This window comes from Malus sylvestris, chromosome 5 (genome assembly GCF_916048215.2).
Source record: "Malus sylvestris chromosome 5, drMalSylv7.2, whole genome shotgun sequence".
NCBI classification, from domain to species: Eukaryota; Viridiplantae; Streptophyta; class Magnoliopsida; order Rosales; family Rosaceae; genus Malus; species Malus sylvestris.
Window position 1 is genome coordinate 45380545 of NC_062264.1, and position 23611 is coordinate 45404155.

General features: G+C 33.4%; 1 protein-coding gene across 17 annotated transcripts; it reads left to right on the forward strand.

Moving 5' to 3' along the window:
• Positions 1–1449: 1449 nt before the first annotated feature.
• On the forward strand, positions 1450–23190 carry LOC126624068 (gibberellin 2-beta-dioxygenase 8-like). 17 transcript variants are annotated; one of them, XM_050293064.1, is made up of 9 exons: positions 1559–1772; positions 3724–3771; positions 6684–7235; positions 7974–8061; positions 17279–17326; positions 19126–19190; positions 20016–20495; positions 21814–22135; positions 22613–23190. In XM_050293064.1, the coding sequence occupies exons 4-9, from the start codon at positions 8011–8013 to the stop codon at positions 22841–22843; spliced, it is 1197 nt and encodes a 398-aa protein (XP_050149021.1). In that variant the 5' UTR covers positions 1559–1772; positions 3724–3771; positions 6684–7235; positions 7974–8010; the 3' UTR covers positions 22844–23190. The 17 variants fall into 17 exon arrangements, with proteins under 17 accessions (XP_050149027.1, XP_050149021.1, XP_050149028.1 ...); XM_050293066.1 differs by lacking the exons at positions 1559–1772; positions 3724–3771 and adding exons at positions 14685–14904; positions 18896–18969 and having other exon boundaries at positions 6695–7235; positions 7974–8104; XM_050293070.1 differs by lacking the exons at positions 1559–1772; positions 3724–3771; positions 6684–7235; positions 7974–8061 and adding exons at positions 1450–1552; positions 14685–14904; positions 18896–18969.
• Positions 23191–23611: the final 421 nt, after the last annotated feature.

The window sequence follows — 23611 nt, forward strand, 5'->3', positions numbered from 1 at the left end:
TTCTGATTTATTTCAAGTTTATATTCGGGTTGGGGTTTTATACTTCATATTACTCGCTAAAATGAAGTCAAAAGCCAAAATTTTGTTTTGACGATTTGTGTTTAGCGGATATGGTTGGCTTAGATTTATATATTTCTTTACACAGGAGCATTCAAACATAAAATTTATCATTAAATATGACATGGAAATATCCAACAATGTTGATAAAAGAAAGGAAATCATTTTATCATCTACTTACCTACTCTCCACCTTTGTTATTTTAAAAGTAATGTTATTCATATATATCTTTTTACTTCTCACACATTTTTGTTAATTTTTACCTCTCACATTGGTGATACGCAGAGACTTGCTTCTGGAATTAATAATGGTTGACCTAGTCTGATCGTGTCCTTTTCGATCCATTTTCAAATAAATCACAGTACATGCATGGCCAAATAGAAAATGCCGACGCAAATATGTAAACCGGGCTTCTGAGTCTGTGACTCTAGGTTCTCCCACGTCTTTGCCGACAGCACTGCAGAGGTTACAGTTGAATTCGGTTAGGTCCTTCCAGTGCTAATCATGTGCCTTTTTCTTTTTCTTTGTTTTTTTATTTTTTGAATACAAGTCATGTGCCTTGTTTGATCCCCATTTTATCACAGATTTTGTTTCTGCGTGTCGCTCGTGTGTTGTTGAGAGAGAGAGAGAGAGAGAGATTTCTGGTGCCGTGTCTCTCATTATTCAACTTTTCTTTAAAGTTCATTATTGGTTTTCATTCGTCCCTCTCTCTGGTGCATATTCAGCCGTGTCTCTCATTAGGATTAGACAATGATTGTCTGCCCTCCACTTTCGCTATCCTCTCTGACCTCCTGTTTTGTGTGATCACAGTTAAGCCACATTAACATTTTATATTATTTTTTTATAGATATAATAAGACAAAAATAAATAATAATATAAAATATTGACGTGGTGTAACCGTAACCACACAAATAAAAAGACATCAGAAGTGAAGGGCAGACAATCCTTGTCCCTCTCATTATTCAACTTTGCTTTTAAGTTCATTATTGGTTTTCATTCGTCAAAGTCTCTCCAATCACGTCCCTTTCATGTACTTTTTTTTTCACCTCATTGAGACGCTATATATGGCATATTTCTTTCACATCATGCATCACAATAAATGGAAGATCTTTACCATGCTTCCAAAATGTACCATGTATAATAACAGAGTGTGTAAGTACACCTAATATTGCATTATTTTCATGAATAATCCAAGTGGATTTTGTAGTGGTGAAACTTTGACTACCATTTCATATATAGATTGAATCAAAGTCATTTTTTTTTTTTAATAGTTTGATAAAAAAATTAACAACAAATGCATCAATCATGTAGAGTGGTTGATTGAATGACGCTATAAAGTTATTGCTTGAAATGATTAAAGCATCATCTCAAGCTTTGGTTTTCTATTAGACTAGACATAAACCCACTTTATCCTTTATACAAGTGAAGAATTTAGCACCATGGCTACCACTTCACCATTCTAAGCTTTTCCATATCTCTATTTGTATATATGAGGGTAGCATTCAACCCTCACTTCTTTCTTCTTTGAGAGTTTTACATACCAATTGGAGGAAACCAAGGAATTCGATGCGCTGCAGTCAGAATTTGGGAAGGTTTTGTAATTTCTAGTTGGTTCGAATTATAGAGGCCAAAAACGTGAGACAACTTAGGGCATAGATGATTTGGAGTGATAAAAAGCAATTGGAAGCTCAAGGGTTCTTGGTTTTCGAAAAGAAGTAAGCAGCTTTCCATGATTTTGATATTTGACCTCCTGTATGAAAATTATTTTTGCGATATATTCTAGATGCATTGAATTTTTAATCTCCTGCGAATTCTCTGTCTGGGTTGAATCAACTAATTTTAATTCTAAATTAATGGTTTAGTTTCATTAATAATTTATTTTGTCTGTCTTCTGATGTCTAATTATAAATATGTATATGCCCCCTTCTATTGTGGAATCAAATTGATCCAAGAAGACATGAATATCTATATCAAATATGCAATGGCTCCATTTGTTGAAAACATATTAGCATCTGTTTGGGTTGTAATTGTAATCAATTTATTGTTTTATAAAAGAATTAATTATAAACTATTTTTTTCTAACTAAATTAACTTGTATTCTGCTTTTGTTCTTCGAAAACGGTTAATTATATTCATAATATGACTTATTGTGTTCCTTTTTTTTTAGACAAACGATATATTTACATTAAGGGGAGTGAAAAGAATAAATTGGTTGCGAACTCGCCATTCACGAGATTCGAACTTAAGACCTCTCACTTACAAGTGAAGTGAAATACAACTAAATTGCAGTACTAAGCAGCATGACTTATTGTATTCTTAGTTTCCTTTGAATTGGACAACGAATTTACCCCTATATGCGCGTGTGTGTCCTAATTGTATTCTTTTCATAACTACTAATAATCCTTAAAAACTGAAACTTTGTCCTAAAGTTAAACCGAAAACTTTGTCATACCTTGATGTGAATCACAAAGTCCATATTCTAAAGACATTGTTAATTATGTATTAAAAGATTTAACTAATGAGGGCGTGTACAATGGGTGTTATTTGGTCCACTGGGTAAAGATCATCTCGACAAGTAATACTATCAGTTGGTGCGACATGCAAGCATGGTTCGTAAAGATCAAGGAGGAAACAGTGCCGACGTCCTAGAATATTTATCTGATATCTGCCACTAATGTTTATATATGTTGTTTAATTTATTTATGTTTATCTTATTGCTTTCAAGTTTGAACATGTAATTATGTTATTAGTTCATTAAGGTTGGGTAATGCTTGAAAATAGTACTAAGCTAGTCTCTATCTGTCTAATTGCGTTTATAAACTATTAGAATTTGGAAGAGCAAGCCGATATCAACATCTCCGTGGATTGTCATGCATAGCAGTAATCTTTGAACTTTGTCAAACCATATCATCGGAAGTGGTAGTATTGACTGTAACTACAAATATTAGCAATTAAGGACACAATCTAAACTTTTTTCTAATAATTAAGGACTTTATGTAAATAAATTTGCATATTACGTACGAAACAGTTGAGCTTTTAAAATTGATTTTGTCATTGGCTGTAAGAGACGTTTGCAACAAATTTTTGAAGGAATAAACGATTTATGTGATTGAGCTTTCACATGGAAAGATTCACCTATGATCAAGATGCGTGACTCCAAAAAAAGAGGTATTGGTTCATAATGAAGAGATACTTCGCTTCAATATGTGAACCGGATACAATAAATATACGAAGAGATACATGCCTTGAATAAATGGTTACACCTCTCGTAAAGGTTACAACCATTCAGCAAGGGTTAAACCTATTGAATGGTAGCCTTTAGTTGTCTGTAAATAGGGTTGCTGTCAACTCCATTTCCTTTATTCCAATTCAATTTCACTTGCCTAAGAGAGAGTGAGAATAAATCTTCTTGTGTGATCCCCAGTCTAACAACAACTATCACTAGAGATTCTAATTCTTTTAGTTTTAAGATTTGGCTTTAACGCTACGTAAAACTTAGTGCTACTAATAGTATGTACCATTGAAAAAAAATATGCAACTTTTGAGTTAAAATTTTCCCAGAAGCCTATTTGTCAAACTCCCTAAGTTTTATGGGAAGTTTATTTTTATTTTTTATTAGTACTGTGTGGTTTTATAATTTGATTTTTATATATTATTTTTCTGCAGGCAGCACATACAGGTTGGTCTGATATGTCAATGAAGATTCTAGAACAGGTACGATATACTTGTCTACTAGATAGATCAAAGTGCCCCATATGTAATTACTCCCATCTTTATTGAGGATGATAATCTTGATGCTATATATATATATATATATATATATATATATATATATATATATATATATATATATATCTGAAGTAATAAATCTGGCTTCCAGTTCTTACTCTCTTGTTTTGTCAGCCTTTTTACATAGGATTCCTTAAAATTCATACTCTCTTAGATCTGGTTTCCTATATTTCTCCTCATCAACATTATGTTTAGATTCTTAGGACTTATTTTTAGTCCTAACGGCTATTACTAATCACCAGTGGAGATGGGATATGTCCCCTAAAGCTTTTGCATTATTACGATACCTTTCTTCTTCCGTTACTGAAATAAGGCTTTCTTCGAATTTGTTAGCTAATGTTTAGATTCTTAACTAATTGCTAAGATTCTTCATATATACCGAGTGTTTTTTTTTTTAAGTTTTCTTTCACCTTGTATTATTGTATGTATTGCTTAACATACCATGGCCTCTCTGTTGGAGATAAAATGTATATTTTCGTGCAGATCAGATATGTCTCACAAAGTGGCTTGAATATATACTAGGGCCCAAGGAATGTGGGAGCTAGGTAACTGAATTTTAAATTATTTATCAAATTTAAGCCAGTGTGCAAAACTTAATTTATTTTCAAAGATTGAAATGGAAGGAATAGTTGAAAATCAAGAGTACGCAACGGACGAACAAAATACTAAATTACGAATAATACCTTATTAATTGAAACGAAGAGAATGTTACAAACTCGCCGAAACTGCTCATAATCCGTAAGACAAGAAGGACTGCCACCAACCCCAAGCCGGAGTAAGGGACCGGCGACTAAGGATTGCAGAGTTTAGGGTTTTTGGTTTGAGGAGAAAGGGTTGGGGAGAGAGAAATTTGGATGTGTTGACAATCTCTAATTTAATTAATTTTCCAACATGAAAACCACTATTTTCAATGTAGAAGATGAATAGCTCATTAAGAAAAGGGATAGTTTAGTTGTGGTCCCTGGTCTCTAACTGTTATAGACTTAAACCTTATGCATTTTAGATTTTTTATTGAAGTCCCTCTCTTGCTATATAAATGACATAATAATAAAAGAGATGCAATAATACCAATAAAGATTCAACCTTTTTTCTTCTTTTTTTTCGCTTTCATTTACACTACCAATTTCATTATTCAAAATTGCTTATGGATTTTGATAAAATAAATAATAATTGCTTATGGGTGCATTCTAGATTATAAAAAAAATGGGATTTTTTGTTTTTTATTTTATTTTATAAAATGAGAACATTTATATAATAAAATTTGGCTACATTTTATATATAAAAAATTGGTACATTTACATAAAAAACGTGGGTACATTTTATATAGAAAACAATGGGTACATTTTATATTAAAAAAAACAATGGTACATTTTAGATTAAAAAATAAATAGATTTTACATTAAAAATGGTACTTACAAAAAAAATAGGACAAAAAAATAGGGATACATTTTACATATAACAAAGTGGTACATTTGTAAAAAAAAAAAAAAAATGGGTACATTATAAATAAATTATGGGTACAAATAAAAGGTTAAAAAATTTATGAGTACAAATAAAAGTTTAAAAAAATAAGGGACAAAAAGAAATCAATATATGGGTACAAATTAAAATTTAAAAGAAAATTGGTACAATTTAAAAAATGATTGCAAATTAAAAATGGATACAAACTAGGAATAGAAATATATGATAAAAAGTTTAGCCATAAATATAATATATCAAATGTAACGTTTCTAACACTAAATAAAAATATTTAAAAATAAAACTTAATTATTTTGACATGTAAATATTTTGTTTTTGAATAATTAATGGCATTTATTAAAATTGAAGGACCTTGATCAAAATTTGAAAAGGAATAATGTTTTAATCAAGGGAGTTTTAACGAAAAGCCCACGGTACTGTTCACTTTAATGAAAAACCACATTTTTACATTAAAAAGTCAAACATGTTACTATTCACTTTACCCTTTATTTTGTCCTTATCGTTAAAACTCAAAATTTTCAAGCTTTTTTCATTAGTTTTCCTTTTAATCAATAGAGTATAAAAAATAAGGATGATAATCTAATTTCTCCTTAAAAAAATGTAGTCTAATCCCCTGAAAAATGATAGAATAAAAAGGGAGACATTTTCTTCATGTCTAATCCCCTCAAAATGAAGGATTATTCAACTATGCCTTCATAATACCTTTAATTACACGGTTATATATCCAATACTAGTACAGCTAAAATGACGCAGTAATTTATAAGGGTAATGCTTTGTTGCAATATGTTTCAAAAAGTCTTATTAGATGGTCAATTTGGATCACACATTCAAATGAGAATATTTAGTTAGTGGTCTAGGTTAACATTAACAGTGTGATAAAAAAGAAGTTTATTTCCTCAAAAAAAAAAAAAAAAAAAGAAGAAGTTTATATAGGTGTATAGAGAATCGAGTAATTACCTGACAACTCTTCTATAAGTGTTTTACAATTCTCTGCATATTATGGGTCGTATTTAAACTATAACATGAGACGCATATTAAATGATAAATGCTATATCTGCTATCAAGGTGCGGTTGAAAGGAAAAACCTAAAACCAACCGGAAGTCGTTAGTTCGTGATATGTTATATATATTTTTAACTGCAAAGCAAAGTAATGGATGCTTGGACAGTCGGTGGTGGCCAGATTAGTATGAACAGTGTCCTGTTTTCTTCTGCTAGGAAGCAGGTTATCTGCTCATTCTTTTTGGTCTTTTTTTTCCTTTTAGTTGCAAAAGTTGTTCTATTCGGTTTTTGCTCAAATTTATTAGTTTATTTATAATGCTCATATAATCTGAAGGAATTGTTCTCTTTGTTTGTTTAGGAAAAATTGTGAAAAAGGTTGACGAACTACTAGTGTAGACTCCAAAACTTGGAAAAGGAAACCGCCATAACATTTTGATAGACGAAAGGACAACGGCAAAAAACACTGTACATAAGAACAGTGTAATGATGGAATTACCCCCGTTTTTTGTTCAAATTGTTCTTTGTTTTTCTCATGTGCACAGTAAAATTACGAAATTGTCCCACGTTAACACGTGTCTTTGTGCATGAGCTGTCGTTCCTCCTTTTCTCGTGGTTTCTGGAATTCGACAGCCGCAACTTTTTTTCACACCATCGGCCGAATACTCATCCCAATCTCCTCCACCTCTCCCTTCCTGCTCCACTGCCCAATTTTCGACAGCCTTCTTCCTCTTCAACGAGATTCTTTAATAACAAAACCACCACCAACTTTGTAAATTGCTTCTCGTCCAGTTCTCCCGGACCACCGCCACAACAAGTTCACGCAAATCTGCGACTCGCTCCACAGTACACACGTGAGCCGCGACGCACCAACATTCCATCCGCGCGTTTTCCATAACCCTCTTTACGGGAGGTAAGCAATTTATCATACTTTACATTTTAAAATTTTCCTTACAAAAGAAATTTATCTTCTGGTGATTTTTCTGGATACCCAAGGATTGAAAGAAATATGGGTTCTTGAAGGATTGGAGTAGTGGTATTCTGGGTTATTGAATTTGAATAACTGTTGGGGGTCATCGAATTGGTATTCTGTATTATATTGGAGTTATAATGGGTTTGATTTCAGTAACTTTTGGGCTTATTGAATTTGTATGCTTTGGTATTGTGGTTATTAGGGCAGCGGAAGAGTCAGTTTGGTATTCTGGTTATTTTGTCATTTGAGTTTGGATTAGAATTCGATTTTGATTCAATCGAATAGTCTACCTATTTTATTTTTGTCTGGATCTAAAGTTTCCTTCATGCAAAGCAATCCATCAAGGTCTTCTTGAGCAGTAGTTAAAAATTGACTGTAGATTGATCGCTCGAGCAGCAGTTAAAAAAATTGAAGGTAGAATCGAATAACAAATAGGAAGCTTTAGAATGGTGGATGACGAAGTTGGAATAGCATCAAATTGATATTTTGGTATTTAAAGAGTGGTGGGCGAAGTGCTAATCTTACTTCAAACATGATTCCCATATTATTAGACCATTTTCAATTAATTGCAGATAGATTTGGGCCTTGATTTATGTATTGTATTAGGATGATATTTTGGTTTTTTTGTTTTTATAACCTTTTGAGCATATTCTTAGATCAGTGGTGGTGACAATGTAGAATCCTAAGTTCTTTGTGATGGGAATCAACGGTTCCAATGCAACATTCTTGCCATTTAATAAATCAGCAGTTCAAATGCAGCATTCAGGTCAGTGTTGGTGACATGTGCTTCAGACAATTCTTTAAATCAGGTTCAACTTTATCTCAAATATGCATAATGTTATTGTTGATTCCTATAGTAAATTTTGAGTTGAGCTTTGATAAAAGTAACTTTACCACTCAGAATCTGTTGCACCACCTCCTTTTCTACTTATGCTACAAGCAACCGTACTTAATTTTAACTTTTGAGTCTCTTATTTTAACCACAGCACCACCAACTACTATTGCACACCTTAGATACCAATTAAACAACCATCACTCACAAATTTGTATGAAAAACTCCGTAAATTGTATATAGCAGGTATGTAGAAATCCACTTTTTTGTTGTACATAGGCTCTTAATTAATGTAAATTCAATAGAATATAGATGCAAATTTAAAGATTTATTTTACCATGTGGATTCATCTACTTTGATTGTTTTTTTAATTATTTAGAAATAGATGTGTTAAATTGTGGTTAAAGTTTCAAAACTCACAGCGAAGCGCAGACGTTTTTACTAGTTGTATTGGACAAGGATTGTCTGCCCTCGGTGCCCTCCCCGTGCCCTCCTGTTTGTGTGGTCACGATCAAGGAAGAAAATATCGGTAATATCGGAAATATCGGTAGTCCGAAAACACGGAAATATCGATGGAAATATCGGGATAATATCGATATCGATAAAAATTACATGGAAACCACGGAAATTGTAAGAAAAACTTGGAAATTTTTATTGAAACTTTGCAGGATGTTTATTTAGTCAATTATCTATTAGTTTATCACAAAAAATTGGAAGGAAATGCATTGCATGATGGATTTAATTGATTTAAGTTGATTATATAGCGAACTGGCAAACATTGTAAGTGTAGAAAATATGTAGTAATTAATGAAATAAGTTTAAACACACCATAATCATTTATATATAATGTATTAGTACAATATTTTACACTTTATACATTGTATGGTAAGATACATGAGTGACTTAGTATCACATAGAGTGAACGTGGTGAGTAGTTCAAAAGTAGATACTTGAAAAGAAATTAATCAAATTTTAGTATGATGTAATTATTTGGACTTGATTTAAAATAGAAATTTATCATATAGAATATATGTAACTGAAAAAAAAATAATCAAATTTTAATATGATGTAATTATTTGGACTTGATTTAAAATAGAAATTTATCATATAGAATATATGTAACTGAAAAAAAATTAATCAAATTTTAATATGATGTAATTATTTGGACTTGATTTCTCTTTATACATATATTCTTCTTCCTATTTTCTAGTATTTCAGTTTAGTAAGTGATTTTAAATTTCGGAGACGAAATTCTTTTAAGAGGGGTAGATTGTTACACCCATCCTCAATTTAAATTGTATTTTCACTAAGTTTGAGTTTATCTTGCTTTTAAAATTATTTTTAGATCTTAATAGGTGTGCCCAGGGGGCCCACCTTGCTTTTGTGTCCCCGTCTCTCTTTTTTCTCAGATCTCTCTTTTCCCTCACTCTCTCATCTTTACCGTGCTCTCTCTCTGCACTCTCTGCACTCTCTCCTTCTCCCCGTGAACCAACCCACACGCCACACCCTCACTTCCACACCACTTCAACGGCGACACCTCCTCATCGCTCTCTGCACTCTCTGCGCTCTCTCCTTCTCCCCGTGAACAACCCTCATTCTCCCTCTTCGCCCTCTCTGCACTCTCTGCACTCTCTGCACTCTCTCCTTCTCCCCGTGAACAACCCACACCCTCACTTCCACACCACATCAACGGCGACACGACCTCATCGCCATCTCCGTCTCTACGTCTCTGTCTCTGCCTCGGTCTCTCCGTCTCCGTCTCTGCCTCGGTCTCTCCGTCTCCGTCTCTCCCTCGGTCTCTCCGTCTCCGTCTCTCCCTCGGTCTCTCCGTCTCCATCTCTGCCTCGGTCTCTTCGTCTCCGTCTCTCCCTCGGTCTCTCCGTCTTCGTCTCTCCCTCGATCTGGATCCTTCTTCTTCGATCTGGTTTCTGGATCCTTCTTCTTCGATCTGGTTTCTGGATCCATCTTCTTCGATCTGGTTTCTGGATCCCTTTCTCACCTCCCGGCGGCAGCGACGACGACGAATATCGCGATAATATCGCTAATATCGGTAATATCGCGATATTAGCGATATTTTAAAGATATTTTATTTTTACTAAAAAAAATATCGCCGGGTAAAAAAAACGATATTTCGCCGATAATATCGATATTTAATTCATTGGTCACGATTAAGTCATGTCAACATTTTATATTATTATTTATTTTTGTCTTATTATATCTATAGAAAAATAATATAAAATGTTGATATGACTTAACCGTGACCACATAAAATAGAAGAGCACGAAAAAGACATCGAAAATGGAAGGTAGACAATCCTTGACCTTCATTACCATGAGCCGACATCTTAACATCAAGTGCAAAATTGAAAAGACCAGCACGCATTGGGCCTCATATATAACGAAGACATAAAGATTGTACTTAACGAATCTTAATATAAAAAGCTTCTACCAAGGACAAGACATGACATGCTAAACCCATTCCATTTCTATTCTTTCTTCCTTTGGTCGAAGTGTATATACTACAATTTAGTGATACTTATATTCAATTATAAGTGAAAGACTCATTAGGAGGTTGAAAGTACGAAACTAGTCAATTTTTTCCCACTTTGCCAAATCTGCTAATGAAAATATAAGAACATGTTTGGCATTTTGTATGTACGAAATAATTTCTGGATATTATCGTAATCTTATCAAACTATTTATATTATAATTTATGTATCTATTTATTAATATGATGAACCTATTAACCATGTCATTTACTTAGTACACAAAGAATTTAACCTCTTTTGCAAGTAAATGATAGTTCATATGACTTTTTGAATTTGAGAAAATATGACTTCTCACACAAAAAGCAAATAAATTAATGTAAATTTTCCATTTATATAAACAAACACGAGAAGTAAATGATGTTTCATTCCCAATGTATATAACTATATATTATCATTCCTCGACTCACTGTAGAAATTACTGCGCCACTGCCTCCACATTTATTCAATGAGCAATGCCAAGAAAACTCTTCCAAAAGTATAACTATTCACAGATTATCTGTTAGTTTATGTTTTTTGCATAATGTTTTATAATGTTGACAAAAAAAGTTAACGTTAAACTGTAAGGTGACATAAATTATATAAAAAATCATACTTTAACAGTCTTCTTAGCATTTCTCTTATCAAAATACCGCGCTGGGCATGACTCATGAAGCAGATGGAATTTAAAGCCTTTTTTTTTATGAGTTTTAACAAAACACTCCTGGTACTGCTCACTTTTAACGAAAAATCATATTTTTATCTTTAATTGACACTATTTACTATACCTTTAAAAATGGCTTTTCGTTAAAAGATAAGTTTTTTTTGGACTTTTCGTTAGTTTTTTTTTTTTTTTTTTTTTTTTTTTTTGGAAAGGGCATGACATGCCTTTTTTTTGGAAGGTGCAGTGTACATAAGAGGAAATATAATAAAAGGTTAAACTTTGTTTACTACCCTCATGTTCGTGGTTTTCAACATTTAGTATATTAAGTTTTTTTCATCCCAGAGTCATACCTAAAGTATTAATTTTGGGACAGTCTCATACATCCGTTAGTCAAACTGTTAGTTCTCCCGTTAAATGATGACGTGGCGCCATGTGGACAATGATTGGACATCATGTGTCATTAAAATAATTAATTAAAAAAAAAACCATCATTTCTTCCCCCGCGCCCCCAACCCAAAAGAAGAAGAAGAAGAAGAAGAAGAAGAAGAAGGAAAAAAAAACCCAGTTCATGATCTGGGTTCGCGTTTGCGGTCACGGGGCGGTGGGGGAAGGTAGGTGGGTCAGGGGGGGACGAACTGGGTTTGGGCTGCTGTTTTTTTCTTCTTCTTCTTATTCTGGGTTGCAGATTCAGAAAGTGGGCCGGGGGGGGGGGGGAAAGGCAGGTGGGTAGCGGCCGGGGGGGGGGGGGCGACGAACTGGGTTTGGGCTGCTATTTTTTTTTTCCTTCTTCTTCTTCTTCTTTTGGGTTGCAGATTCGTTTTTTCTGTTTTATTTTTATTTTTATTTTTTCTTCTTCTTCTTCTTCTTCCTCCTTCTTCTTCTGGGTTGCAGATTCGGTTTTTTTTTCTTCTTCTTCTGGGTTGGGGGCGGGGGGGGGAGAAGGGATGGTTTTTTTATTTATTTTATAATTATTTATTTAAATACTTTTTAATGACTTGTGGCACCCAGTCATTGTCCACATAGGCGCCACATCATCACTTAACGGGAGAACTAACAGTTTGACTAACTGATGTATGAGACTGTCCCAAAATTGGGCGCCACATCATCACTTAACGGGAGAACTAACCGTTTGACTAACGGATGTATGAGACTGTTCCAAAATTAACACTTTAGGTATGACTCTGGGATGAAAAAAACTTGATGTACTAAATATTGAAAACCATGAAACATGAGGGTAGTAAACAGAGTTTAATCCTAAAATAAAAGTACAAACAAAAGCATTTAACCAAATAGAGGATAAGAATATAAATGTTTATCTAATTTGTATATTAAATTTTGTTACGTAACAATATCCGACGTTCAGTTACGTGCTTATAGAAGTAAGGAGATCAAATTTTTTGTACTTATTTTGTGTATGAGTTCTCTTTGTAACTTCTATCATTGATTGATCTGTGATAAATTTATGACAACAAATTTAAGGAGGGTTACGTTTATTAACACGTGTTAAATCAATAATAGAGTCACAAAGGTCACATAAGTAACACACAAAATGAGCGTAGAAGATTTAAATTCAGAAGTAGGATTGCATGCAAGGTGGGTAGGTGCCTTGGGAGCAGGTTGCAATGCTAACTAACCCTAACGCACCTCAAAATTTTCTCGTGTTTATTGAAGAATTACTCAGATCATCAAGTAATTTATGAACTAGAGTTGGGTTTGAGTTGTCCAAAGTAAACAAGATAAACTTGAATCGGGCATGTGAGCCGGTACCAAGCCGATTTGCAACAAAATCTCCTACATTGTTCTCATGTTTCACTCTTAAATTTGCACAACTCAACTCAATAATTGTCTACAAGATTTCAACTAAAGATCTCTCCCAAACAAAGTTGAGACAAGCTAGCTCTCAACTCTAGCTATAGCTTGTTTCTTAAAATGATTCTGATTTATTTCAAGTTTATATTCGGGTTGGGGTTTTATACTTCATATTACTCGCGAAAACAAAGTCAAAAGTCAGAATTTTGTTTTGACGATCTGTGTTTAGCGGATATGGTTGGCTTAGATTTATATATTTCTTTACACATGAGCATTCAAACATAAAATATATCATTAAATATGACATGGAAATATCCAACAGTGTTGATAAAAGAAAGGAAATCATTTTATCATCTGCTTACCTGCTCTCCACCTTTGTTATTTTAAGGGTAGTGCTATTCATATATCTTTTTTTACCTCTCACACGTTCTTATTAATTTTTGTCTACTGATCTTCTTTAATTCATTTAATCTGACAAATAAAAATTAAGAGGAGTGTGTGAGAAGTAAAAATAGTTACGTATATAACACTACTATCACCACCCTATTTTAATCAGAATTGGATCACATCCGGATCCAAATTGTGGGGATTCTAGGGATCCTCACATCTTAGTCATTCATCGTGTATCATATGGTCAGAAATCATTTGATTTTTTTTATTTAAAATTAAACACAAATAGTACCTAACGAAAACTGATCGCACGATATATTATGAAATTTGATGAAAATTGATCGCACGAGATGAAATCTAATCTAACCGTGTCCTTTTCGATGATTTTCAAATAAGGGACAATACATGCATGGCCAAATAGAAAATGCCGACGCAAGAATGTACACCGGGCTTCTGAGTCTGTGACTCTAGGTTCTGCCACGTCTGTGCCGACAGCATGGCAAAGGTTACAGTTTAATTCGGTTAGGTCCGTCCAGTGCTAATCATGTCCCTTTTTTCTTTTTCTTTTTTTTTTTTTTTGAGTACGAATCATGTGCCTTGTTTGATCCCCATTTTATCACAGATTTTGTTTCTGGTGCATATTCAGCCGTGTCTTTCATTATTCAACTTTTCTTTTTAAGTTCATTATTGGTTTTCATTAGTCCAAGTCTCTCCAATCACCCATTTCATATACTTTTTTCTTCACCTCATTGAGACGCTATATATGGGGCATATTTCTTTCACATCATGCATCATAATATATGGAAGATCTTTACCATGCTTCCAAAATGTAACAATTATAATAACACAGTGTGTAAGTATACCTAATATTGCATTATTTTCATGAATAGTCTAAGTGGATTTTGTAGTGGTGAAAGTTTGGCTACCATTTCATAGACATGTTGAATCAACGTCATTTCTGTTTTATTTTATTTTATTTTTCTAAATAGTTTGATTAGAAAAACGCTATAAAGTTCTTGCTTGAAATGAGTAAAGCACTGTCTTAAGCTTTGGTTTTCTATTAGACTAGGCATAAACCCTCCTTATCCTTTATACAAGTGAAAAATTTAGCACCATGGCTACCACTTCACCATTCTAAGCTTTTCCATATCTCTATTTGTATATATGAAGGTAGCATTCAACCCTCACTTCTTTCTTCTTTGAGAGTTTTGCATACCAATTCGAGGAAACCAAGGAATTCGATGCGCTGCAGTCAGAATTTGGGAAGGTTTTGTAATTTCTAGTTGGTTCGAATTAAAGAGGCCAAAAACGGGGGACAACTTAGGGCATAGATGATTTGGAGTGATAAAAAGCAATTGGAAGCTCAAGGGTTCTTGGTTTTCGAAAAGAAGTAAGCAGCTTTCCATGATTTTGATATTTGACCTCCTGTATGAAAATTATTTTTGCGATATATTCTGGATGCATGCATTGAATATTTTAATCTCCTGCGAATTCTCTGTCTGGGTTGAATCAACTAATTTCAATTGTAAATTAATGGGTTTAGTTTCATTGATAATTTATTTTGTCTGTCTTCTGATGTTTAGTTATAAATATGTATATGCCCCTTTCTATTGTGGAATCAAATTGATCCAAGAAGACATGAATATCTATATCAAATATGCAATGGCTTCATTTGTTGAAAACATATTAGCATCTGTTTTGGTAGTAATTGTAATCAATTTATTGTTTTATAAAAGAATTAATTACAAACTATTTTTTCTAACTAAATTAAGTTAACTTGTATATTCTGCTTTTGTTCTTCGAAAACGGTTAATTATATTCATAATATGACTTATTGTGTTTCTTTTTTTTTTAGACAAATGATATATTTACACTAAGGGGTGGAAATAATAAATTGGTTGCGAACTCACAATTCACGAGATTCGGACTTAAAATCTCTCACTTACAAGTGAAGTGAAATATAGCCAAACCGTAGTACTAAGCAACATGACTTATTGTATTCTTAATTTCCTTTGAATCGGACAACGAATTTACCCCTATATGCTCGTGTGTGTCCTAATTGTATTCTTTTTATAACTACTAATAATCCTGAAAAACTGAAACTTTGTCCTAAAGTTAAACCGAAAACATTGTCATATACCTTGTGAATCACAAAGTCCATATTCTAGAGACATTGTTAATTATGTATTAAAAAACTACATTGTTAACTAATGAGGGCGTGTACAATGGGTAAAGATCATCTCGATAAGTAATACTATCAGTTGGTGCGACATGCAAGCATAGTTCGTAAAGATTAAGGAGGAAACAGTGCAGACGTCCTAGAATATTTATCTGATATCTGCCACTAATATATATATACAGATTGCTTAAGGGAAGGGATCCCCATTTTTTGAAAAAAATGGGGATTAGGTGTGGGGCCCACTCCACATCGAATTTCAACGATCCGAACCGTCTATTTTGTTAGTCTCGATTCATAGATCATCCTTGCAAAATATTAGCTAAATCGGAAATGTTTAAGACATCTAATTGGGTTCAAGGAAATGAACGAATACTTTGTTATATAAGAAAAAACGAAATTTGATCTTGATAATTAAATGGGCAAACGGTTTCGGATTGAATTGAATTTTTGCAAGGATGATCTATGAATTGAGACTAACAAAATAGACGGTTCGGATCGTTGAAATTCGATGTGGAGTGGGCCCCACACCTAATCCCCATTTTTTTCAAAAAATGGGGATCCCTTCCCTCAAGCAATCTGTATATATATATATATGTTGTTTAATTTATTTATGTTTATCTTATTGCTTTCAAGTTTGAACATGTTTTTATGTTATTAGTTCATTAAGGTTGGATAATGCTTGAAAATAGTACTAAGCTAGTCTCTATCTGTCTAATTGCGTTTATAAACTTTTAGAATTTGGAAGAGCAAGCCGATATCAACATCCCCGTGGATTGTCATGCAACTAATTGCATTTAGCAGTAATCTTTGAACTTTGTCAAACCATATCATCGGAAGTGGTAGTATTGACTGTAACTACAAATATTAGCAATTAAGGACACAATCTAAACTTTTTCTAATAATTAAGGACTCTATGTAAATAAATTTGCATATTATGTACGAAACAGTTGAGCTTTTAAAATTGGTTTTGTCATTGGCTGTAAGAGAAGTTTGCTACAAGTTTTTGAAGGAATAAACGATTTATGTGATTGAGCTTTCATATGAAAAGATCACCTTTGATCAAGATGTGACTCTAAAAAAAGAGGCATTGGTTCATAATGAAGAGATGCATCGCTTTAATATGTGAACCGGATACAATAAATATATGAAGAGATACATGCCTTGAATAAATGGTTAAACCTCCCGTAAAGGTTACAACCACTCAGCAAGGGTTAAACCTATTGAATGGTAGCCTTTAGTTGCCTATAAATAGGGTTGCTGTCAACTCCATTTCATTTATTCCAATTCAATTTCACTTGCCTAAGAGAGAGTGAGAATAAATCTTCTTGTGTGATCCCCAGTCTAATTACAACAACTATCACTAGAGATTCTAATTCTTTTAGTTTTAAGATTCGGCTTTAATGCTACGTAAAACTTAGTGCTACTAATAGTATGTACCATTGAAAAAAAAATGCAACTTTTGAGTTAAAATTTTTCCAGAAGCCTATTTGTCAAACTCCCTAAGTTTTATGGGAAGTTTTTTTTTAATTTTTTATTAGTACTGTGTGGTTTTATAATTTGATTTTTATATATTATTTTTCTGCAGGCAGCACATACAGGTTGGTCTGATATGTCAATGAAGATTCTAGAACAGGTATGATATACTTGTCTACTAGATAGATCAAAGTGCCCTATATGTAATTACTCCCATCTTTATTGAGGATGATAATCTTGATATATATTTGAAGTAGTATATCTGGTTTCCAGTTCTTACTCTCTTGTTTTGTCAGCCTTTTTACATAGGATTCCTTAAAGTTCATACTCTCTTAGATCTGGTTTCCTATATTTCTCCTCATCAACATTATGTTTAGATTCTTAACTAATTGCTAAGATTTTTCATATATATCGAGTGTTTATTTATTTATTATTATTATTATTTTTTAAAGTTTTCTTTCACCTTGTATTATTGTATGTACTGCTTAACCTACCATGGCCTCTCTGTTGGTGATAAAATGTATATTTTCGTGTAGATCAGATATGGATCAGGATCCTCTCCTGAGCAAATGGAGAGGATCCTCCTGACCGGTTCCATCAGACTGTTCAAAAGTTATCAAACGGCTATAATTATTATAACTTTTAGTGGAGTCTCATGTTTGTAGCCGTTGAATAAATTTTGAACGGCCCGATGGGCCCGGTCAAGATGATCCTCTCCATTTGCTCAGGAGAGGATACTGATCCATCAGATATGTCTCACAAAATGGCTTGAATATATACTAGGGCCCAAGGAATGTGGGACCCAGGTACACTGAATTTTAAATTAGTTATCATATTTAAGCCAGAGTACAAAACTTAATTTATTTTCAAAGATTGAATTGGAAGGAATAGTTGAAAATCAAGAGTATGCAACGGATGATCAAAATACTAAACTATGAATAATACTTTATTAATTGAAACGAAGAGAATGTTACATACTTGCCTAAACGGCTCATAATCCGTAAGGTGAGAAGGATTGCCACTGACCCCAAGCCGGAGTAAGAGGCCGACAACTGAGGATTGTAGAGTTTAGGGTTTCTGGTTTGAGGAGAAAGGGTTGGGAAGAGAGAAAATTAGGTGTGTTGACACTTGACAATCTCTAATTTAATTAATTTTCCAACATGAATAAACCACTATTTTCAATGTCGAAGATGAATAGCTCATTGAGAAAATGTATTCTAATCCCTTGAAAAATGATAGAATAAAAAAGGGAGATGTTTTCTTCATTTCTAATCCCCTCAAAATGAAAGATTATTCAACTATGCCTTCATAATACGTTGATTACACGGTTATATATCCAATACTAGTAGAGCTAAGGTGATGCAGTAATTTATAAGGGTAATGCTTTGTTGCAATACGTTTCAAAAAGTCTTATTAGATGGTCAATTTGGATCACACGTTCAAATGAGAATATTTAGTTAGTGTCTAGGTTAACATTAACAGTGTGATAAAAAAGAAGTTTATATAGGTGTATAGAGAATCGAGTAATTACCTGACAACTCTTTTAAAAGTGTTTTACAATTCTCTGCCTATTATGGATCGTATCTGAACTATAACATGAGACGCATATTAAATGATAAATGCTATATCTGCCATCAAGGTGTGGTTGAAAGGGAAAACCTGAAACCAACCGGAAGTCGTTAGTTCGTGATATGTTTCTTATATGTTATATATATTTTTAACTGCAAAGTAATGGATGCTTGGACAGTCGGTGGTGACCAGATTAGTACGACCAGTGTCTTGTTTTCTTCTGCTAGGAAGCAGGTTATCTGCTTATTCTTTTTGGTCTTTTTTTTTTCTTCCTTTTAGTTGCAAAAGTTTATCTATTCGGTTTTTACTCAAATTTATTAGTTTATTTATAATGCTCATACAATCTGACGGAATTGTTCTCTTTGTTTGTTTGGGAAAAATTGTGAAAAGGTTGAAAATCCTAGGTCAGAGGAAAATCTACTCGACGGCTCCAAGTTTGGCCACTCTTTGTTTAAGTAAGTTGCAACCTCAAATCAATTGATTAGATCATCATGCACAACATGTTTTTCTTCTTTAGGGAAGACATGCTCAATTTTTAATAGTGTTTCGCGACACCAACTTTTAAGAAGTCTACTGTTTTTGTCTCGCCTTTAACGGACAAGTAGCAAATCACTTTATGAAATTAAAAGATACTTACTGGTTTAGTTAGTATTTCATTTGTTTCTATTCGGACCTATTTTAAAACTTATTTAGACATAATATATAAGAAATTCAACACCGTAAAAAATTAGTGTCTCTAGTATCATTATTTTCTAAAGATATTAACCATGTTTTAATCTAACAGAGGTTTAACAAAAAATTATAGTACTTATCGGCCGTCACACTTCCATTAATCAAGAAATTAAAACTTGGCAAGAGGTGTTTAAGTGTGATGTAAGACAAGCATTGAGAGTAATCCAAAAGGGATCAAAGAAAAACTTGGGAAAGGAATAATTTTATTCATTTATACTCTAGGAAAAAATACAAAGAAAAAATAGATGACTTCCATGTCTAGTGCCTGGCAAAAGGGCATGGACACAACTACTAGTGTAGACTCCAAAACTTGGAAAAGGAAACCGCCATAACGTTTTGATCGACGAAAGGGAACCATAAAAAACAAGAGTAACGCGGTGTTGAGTCAACCTCTTTTCTCATTGTCTCCAAAACCCACGTAATTATTTGTTATCAAGTCTATCAAGCTCTTTTTAATCTCTTCTCCATTCTTCCTTTCCTCTCCTCCCTCCCTCTCTCTCTCTCTCTCTCTCTCTCTCTCTCACTCTATATGTCTTTGAATTTCTAAGCATGGATTTGGACCCACCATTTTACAAGGCCTACAAGACCCTTTTCGACAAAACCGTCGACAAAGCCAACAACATCAACAACAACAACAAGGAGGAGGTGTTACAACAGCTTGTTATGGTGGAGGAATGTGAGCTGCCACTGATCAATCTGGGGCGGCTGGAGCTAGGAGAAAAAGAGAGGGAGGAGTGCATGACGGAGATAGCTAGGGCATCGCAAGAGTGGGGTTTCTTTCAGGTAGTGAATCATGGGATTTCAGGAGAGCTTCTTCAGAAGATGAAGAATGAGCAAGAGATGGTGTTCAAGCAATCTTTTGATAAGAAGAGGCAAGAGGACAAGTGCTTGAACTTTTTATCGGGAACTTACCGTTGGGGAACTCCTTCTGCCACATGCCTACGGCAGTTAGCATGGTCTGAAGCTTTTCACATTCCACTCAATGATACTTCTGCTACATCAGCTTCTGGTCTCAATTATACACTCAGGTAAAGATTTACAAACTTAGAGGTTAATGATAAACAGTACCGTACGAAGGTTAAATGATACACTCAGGTACTATTGAATTTGAGAGTAATCCTAATTGTATATCTTTGGAACCTCAATAGTGCCGTAACAATCCACTAAAACCATAGGTATCATCAATCAGATAAACAAGTGATATTCTTACAGTTAATAAATTATGTACTATACCCTATTAGATTTCACTAGTTAATTTTTTTATCAACTGAGTTTGAGAATTAACAGATAAAATCATTGAACATGTGACATTTTTTAATATAAAGATGAATGTATCACCGGAGCAATAGTTAGTAGTTTCAGTTTGATCAATTCGTTGAATTTCATTTCTGTATTTTGACATCTCTATACGGCATGATCTCCATCCTACTATTGCCTTTTTATGATATTTTTGCGTGTTATCATTGTTAAATTATATAATAGCAGTGTCACACACAAGTCTAAAGGTCTCCGATTTGAACCTGGCCAAATGCATACAAAGTTTTGATAAAGTTTTGCATAAAAAATTTATATATCGAAGGAAGTTGAAGTTCCAATTATAAAACTAATTGGCAATGGGAAAAGTGACCCTTTGATCATAAGCTCTATCTTTATAATTTACATTAATTTGACCAAAAAACACTTTCTGATGTACATATATATTCTTAACATCCTCACCTCACATATATATGGTCCTGTAGTTTTCTTGCGTTGGATTTTTGCGTACTCATGAATCCCATGGAAATTGGAAAAGTTGATGAAGCCGACTGCTAAGTAGCTATGTGTCAGCTTCTGCATCACTTGCAGTGGTTTAGGAACCACAAACTCAGTTTCAGAGATCTTGTGATTCAGTACTTCTTCCAAATTTCCAGCAACATTATATATACACACACGTACATATACAGTGTGCAATGTACCCGTTTGTTCTAGATCGATCTATCAATTCTACACAGAACAGTACAGGACGTAGACATATCTTCATCATAGACTGCCAGAATTGCTTCCCTGTCATGGACAAATCACAGATATATATAGCTTTGCTGTCATAGTTTTCTACCTTACCTTTACTTGTGGTTGTAGAATTATTTATTAAGGCAAATTAAACTAATTATAATTATTTACTCCTACAGTTTTTATACTCTCAAATTAACCTGGGAAGTGAAACCCCTGTACGTAGTGCATGCATGGCCCCTCTCTCGTATAATATATACCTTCTCAGTCCTTTCCCAATTATTTATCATAATAAAGTATATATGCTACATGGCACTAACTAAGTGAATTTCTTCAATTATATTGGTATGTATCCAGCTCAACAATGGAACAATTTGCTACAACAATTTCAAGTTTGGCACTGAAATTGGCTGAAATTTTGGCTGAGAAATTAGGTCACAAATCAACATTTTTCCAAGAAAATTGTTTTCCCAGCACTTGCTATCTTCGAATGAATCGTTATCCACCGTGCCCCATCCCTTCTGAGGTGTTTGGATTGATGCCACACACTGATAGTGATTTCCTCACAATATTGCATCAAGACCAGGTTGGCGGATTGCAGTTGATCAAAGACGATGAATGGATCGCAGTTAAACCTAATCCAGAGGCTCTAGTCATCAACGTTGGAGATCTATTTCAGGTCAATTTTCAATCTTTTGTTCACATCATTATGTTTTTTCAAACATTTATACTGGATCATATTTGCTTACACAAATAGGGCACATTTAGAAATATTTTTGTAGGAAGTACTTTTGTTCATAAGTGCTTTTACTAGAAGCGATTTTGTAAAAAGTGCTTCTATAATCCGTAAGTGCTTTAGGTCTTTTTAGGAGAAAAAAATCAAAGTGTTTATGGGTTAAAAATAGAACAGTTGCTTCTTCCAAAAAACTGTTACGTACTGCTTCTACTTCTTCCAGTACTTCAAGTGTTTTTTCAGATTGCACTCTTGTATTTTTATTAAAAATTTGGTAACTTCTTATATAAATGCATTTATTAAAAGCTCTTATCTAAAAACGAAGTTTAGATGACAAAAGAAGATCCTTTTTCTTATGTATATAATTAATACAAGTTACTTGTGTTATTTTTTATTAGTTTTATTATTTTCTCCTTTGCCTAGGCATGGAGCAACAATGTGTACAAGAGCGTTCAACATCGAGTTGTCACGAACTTACAAGTGGAACGATTCTCAACTGCATATTTCTTATGTCCTTCATATGACACCGTGATACAGAGTTGCAGGGAGCCTTCTGTCTATAGAAAATTTAGCTTTGGGGAGTATAGGCGGCAAGTCCAAGAGGATGTTCAAAAACTGGGTTCGAAAATAGGTCTTCCTAGATTTGTCGTATAATTTGTAATTAATTAAACCACCACAGATGAATTTTGCTAGTAAATTATTAGGCTATATATCTCGATATGTGGGGGAGAACGGATATAATTAAAAAAATGTTATGTATAATTAAGCTTAGCTTCATATTTTTTTTGTTTTTTTGTTTTTTTAAGCTTAGTTTTATATTAGAAATGGAATTAAGGTTGTATAGCAGTTCAGTATAGTTAAGGGTTGTCTTTGCTGCAAATAATTAGGGTGTATTTGATATTCAGCTTGAATCCAAAATTATTGGTTGATTAGTTTGGATCGATCATTGTAAGTTGTGATAATGAGAATGTAAGGATCAATCAATGTTGGTTGTTGTTTTACTTCTTTATTCTGTTTTTTTTTTAGGCAACAAAAACTTCATAAGTAAAAGTACGTTCATAAGTCTATGAGTTAGTTTGTAAGTGCTTTTAAATTATTGAAAAAGCTTTTGGACAAAATATTTTTGTGTTCCAAATTGCAAGAAGCGTCATATGTTTCTTGTATAAAGTACTTCAAGTTTCAGGTTTCACTTGCAATTTTATTAAAGATTGATCACAAAAACACTTTTAGCAATATTAAATGTACTTCCAAACGAGCGCTTAATTACACTCAAACTCCAAGTGCTCTTTACAGATGGTACGCACACTCCAACTTCTAGAAAACTTTTAAAACTTTATACTTCAAAAATATCTTACAATATTCTGGCGAAAAATATGTATGTTAGAATAAATTAGTGCAAAAGAGTTTAGTTTACTGCAGTTA

What these genes read in the sequence shown, in the direction of transcription:
- LOC126624068 (XM_050293064.1), top strand. Translation starts at nt 8,011, where the DNA reads ATGCAACATTCTTGCCATTTAATAAATCAGCAGTTCAAATGCAGCATT. An exon ending in CAATGAAGATTCTAGAACAG is followed by an intron (nt 17,327 to 19,125) that starts GTATGATATACT and finishes AATTGTGAAAAG; the next exon opens with GTTGAAAATCCTAGGTCAGA. An exon ending in ACGTTGGAGATCTATTTCAG is followed by an intron (nt 22,136 to 22,612) that starts GTCAATTTTCAA and finishes TCCTTTGCCTAG; the next exon opens with GCATGGAGCAACAATGTGTA.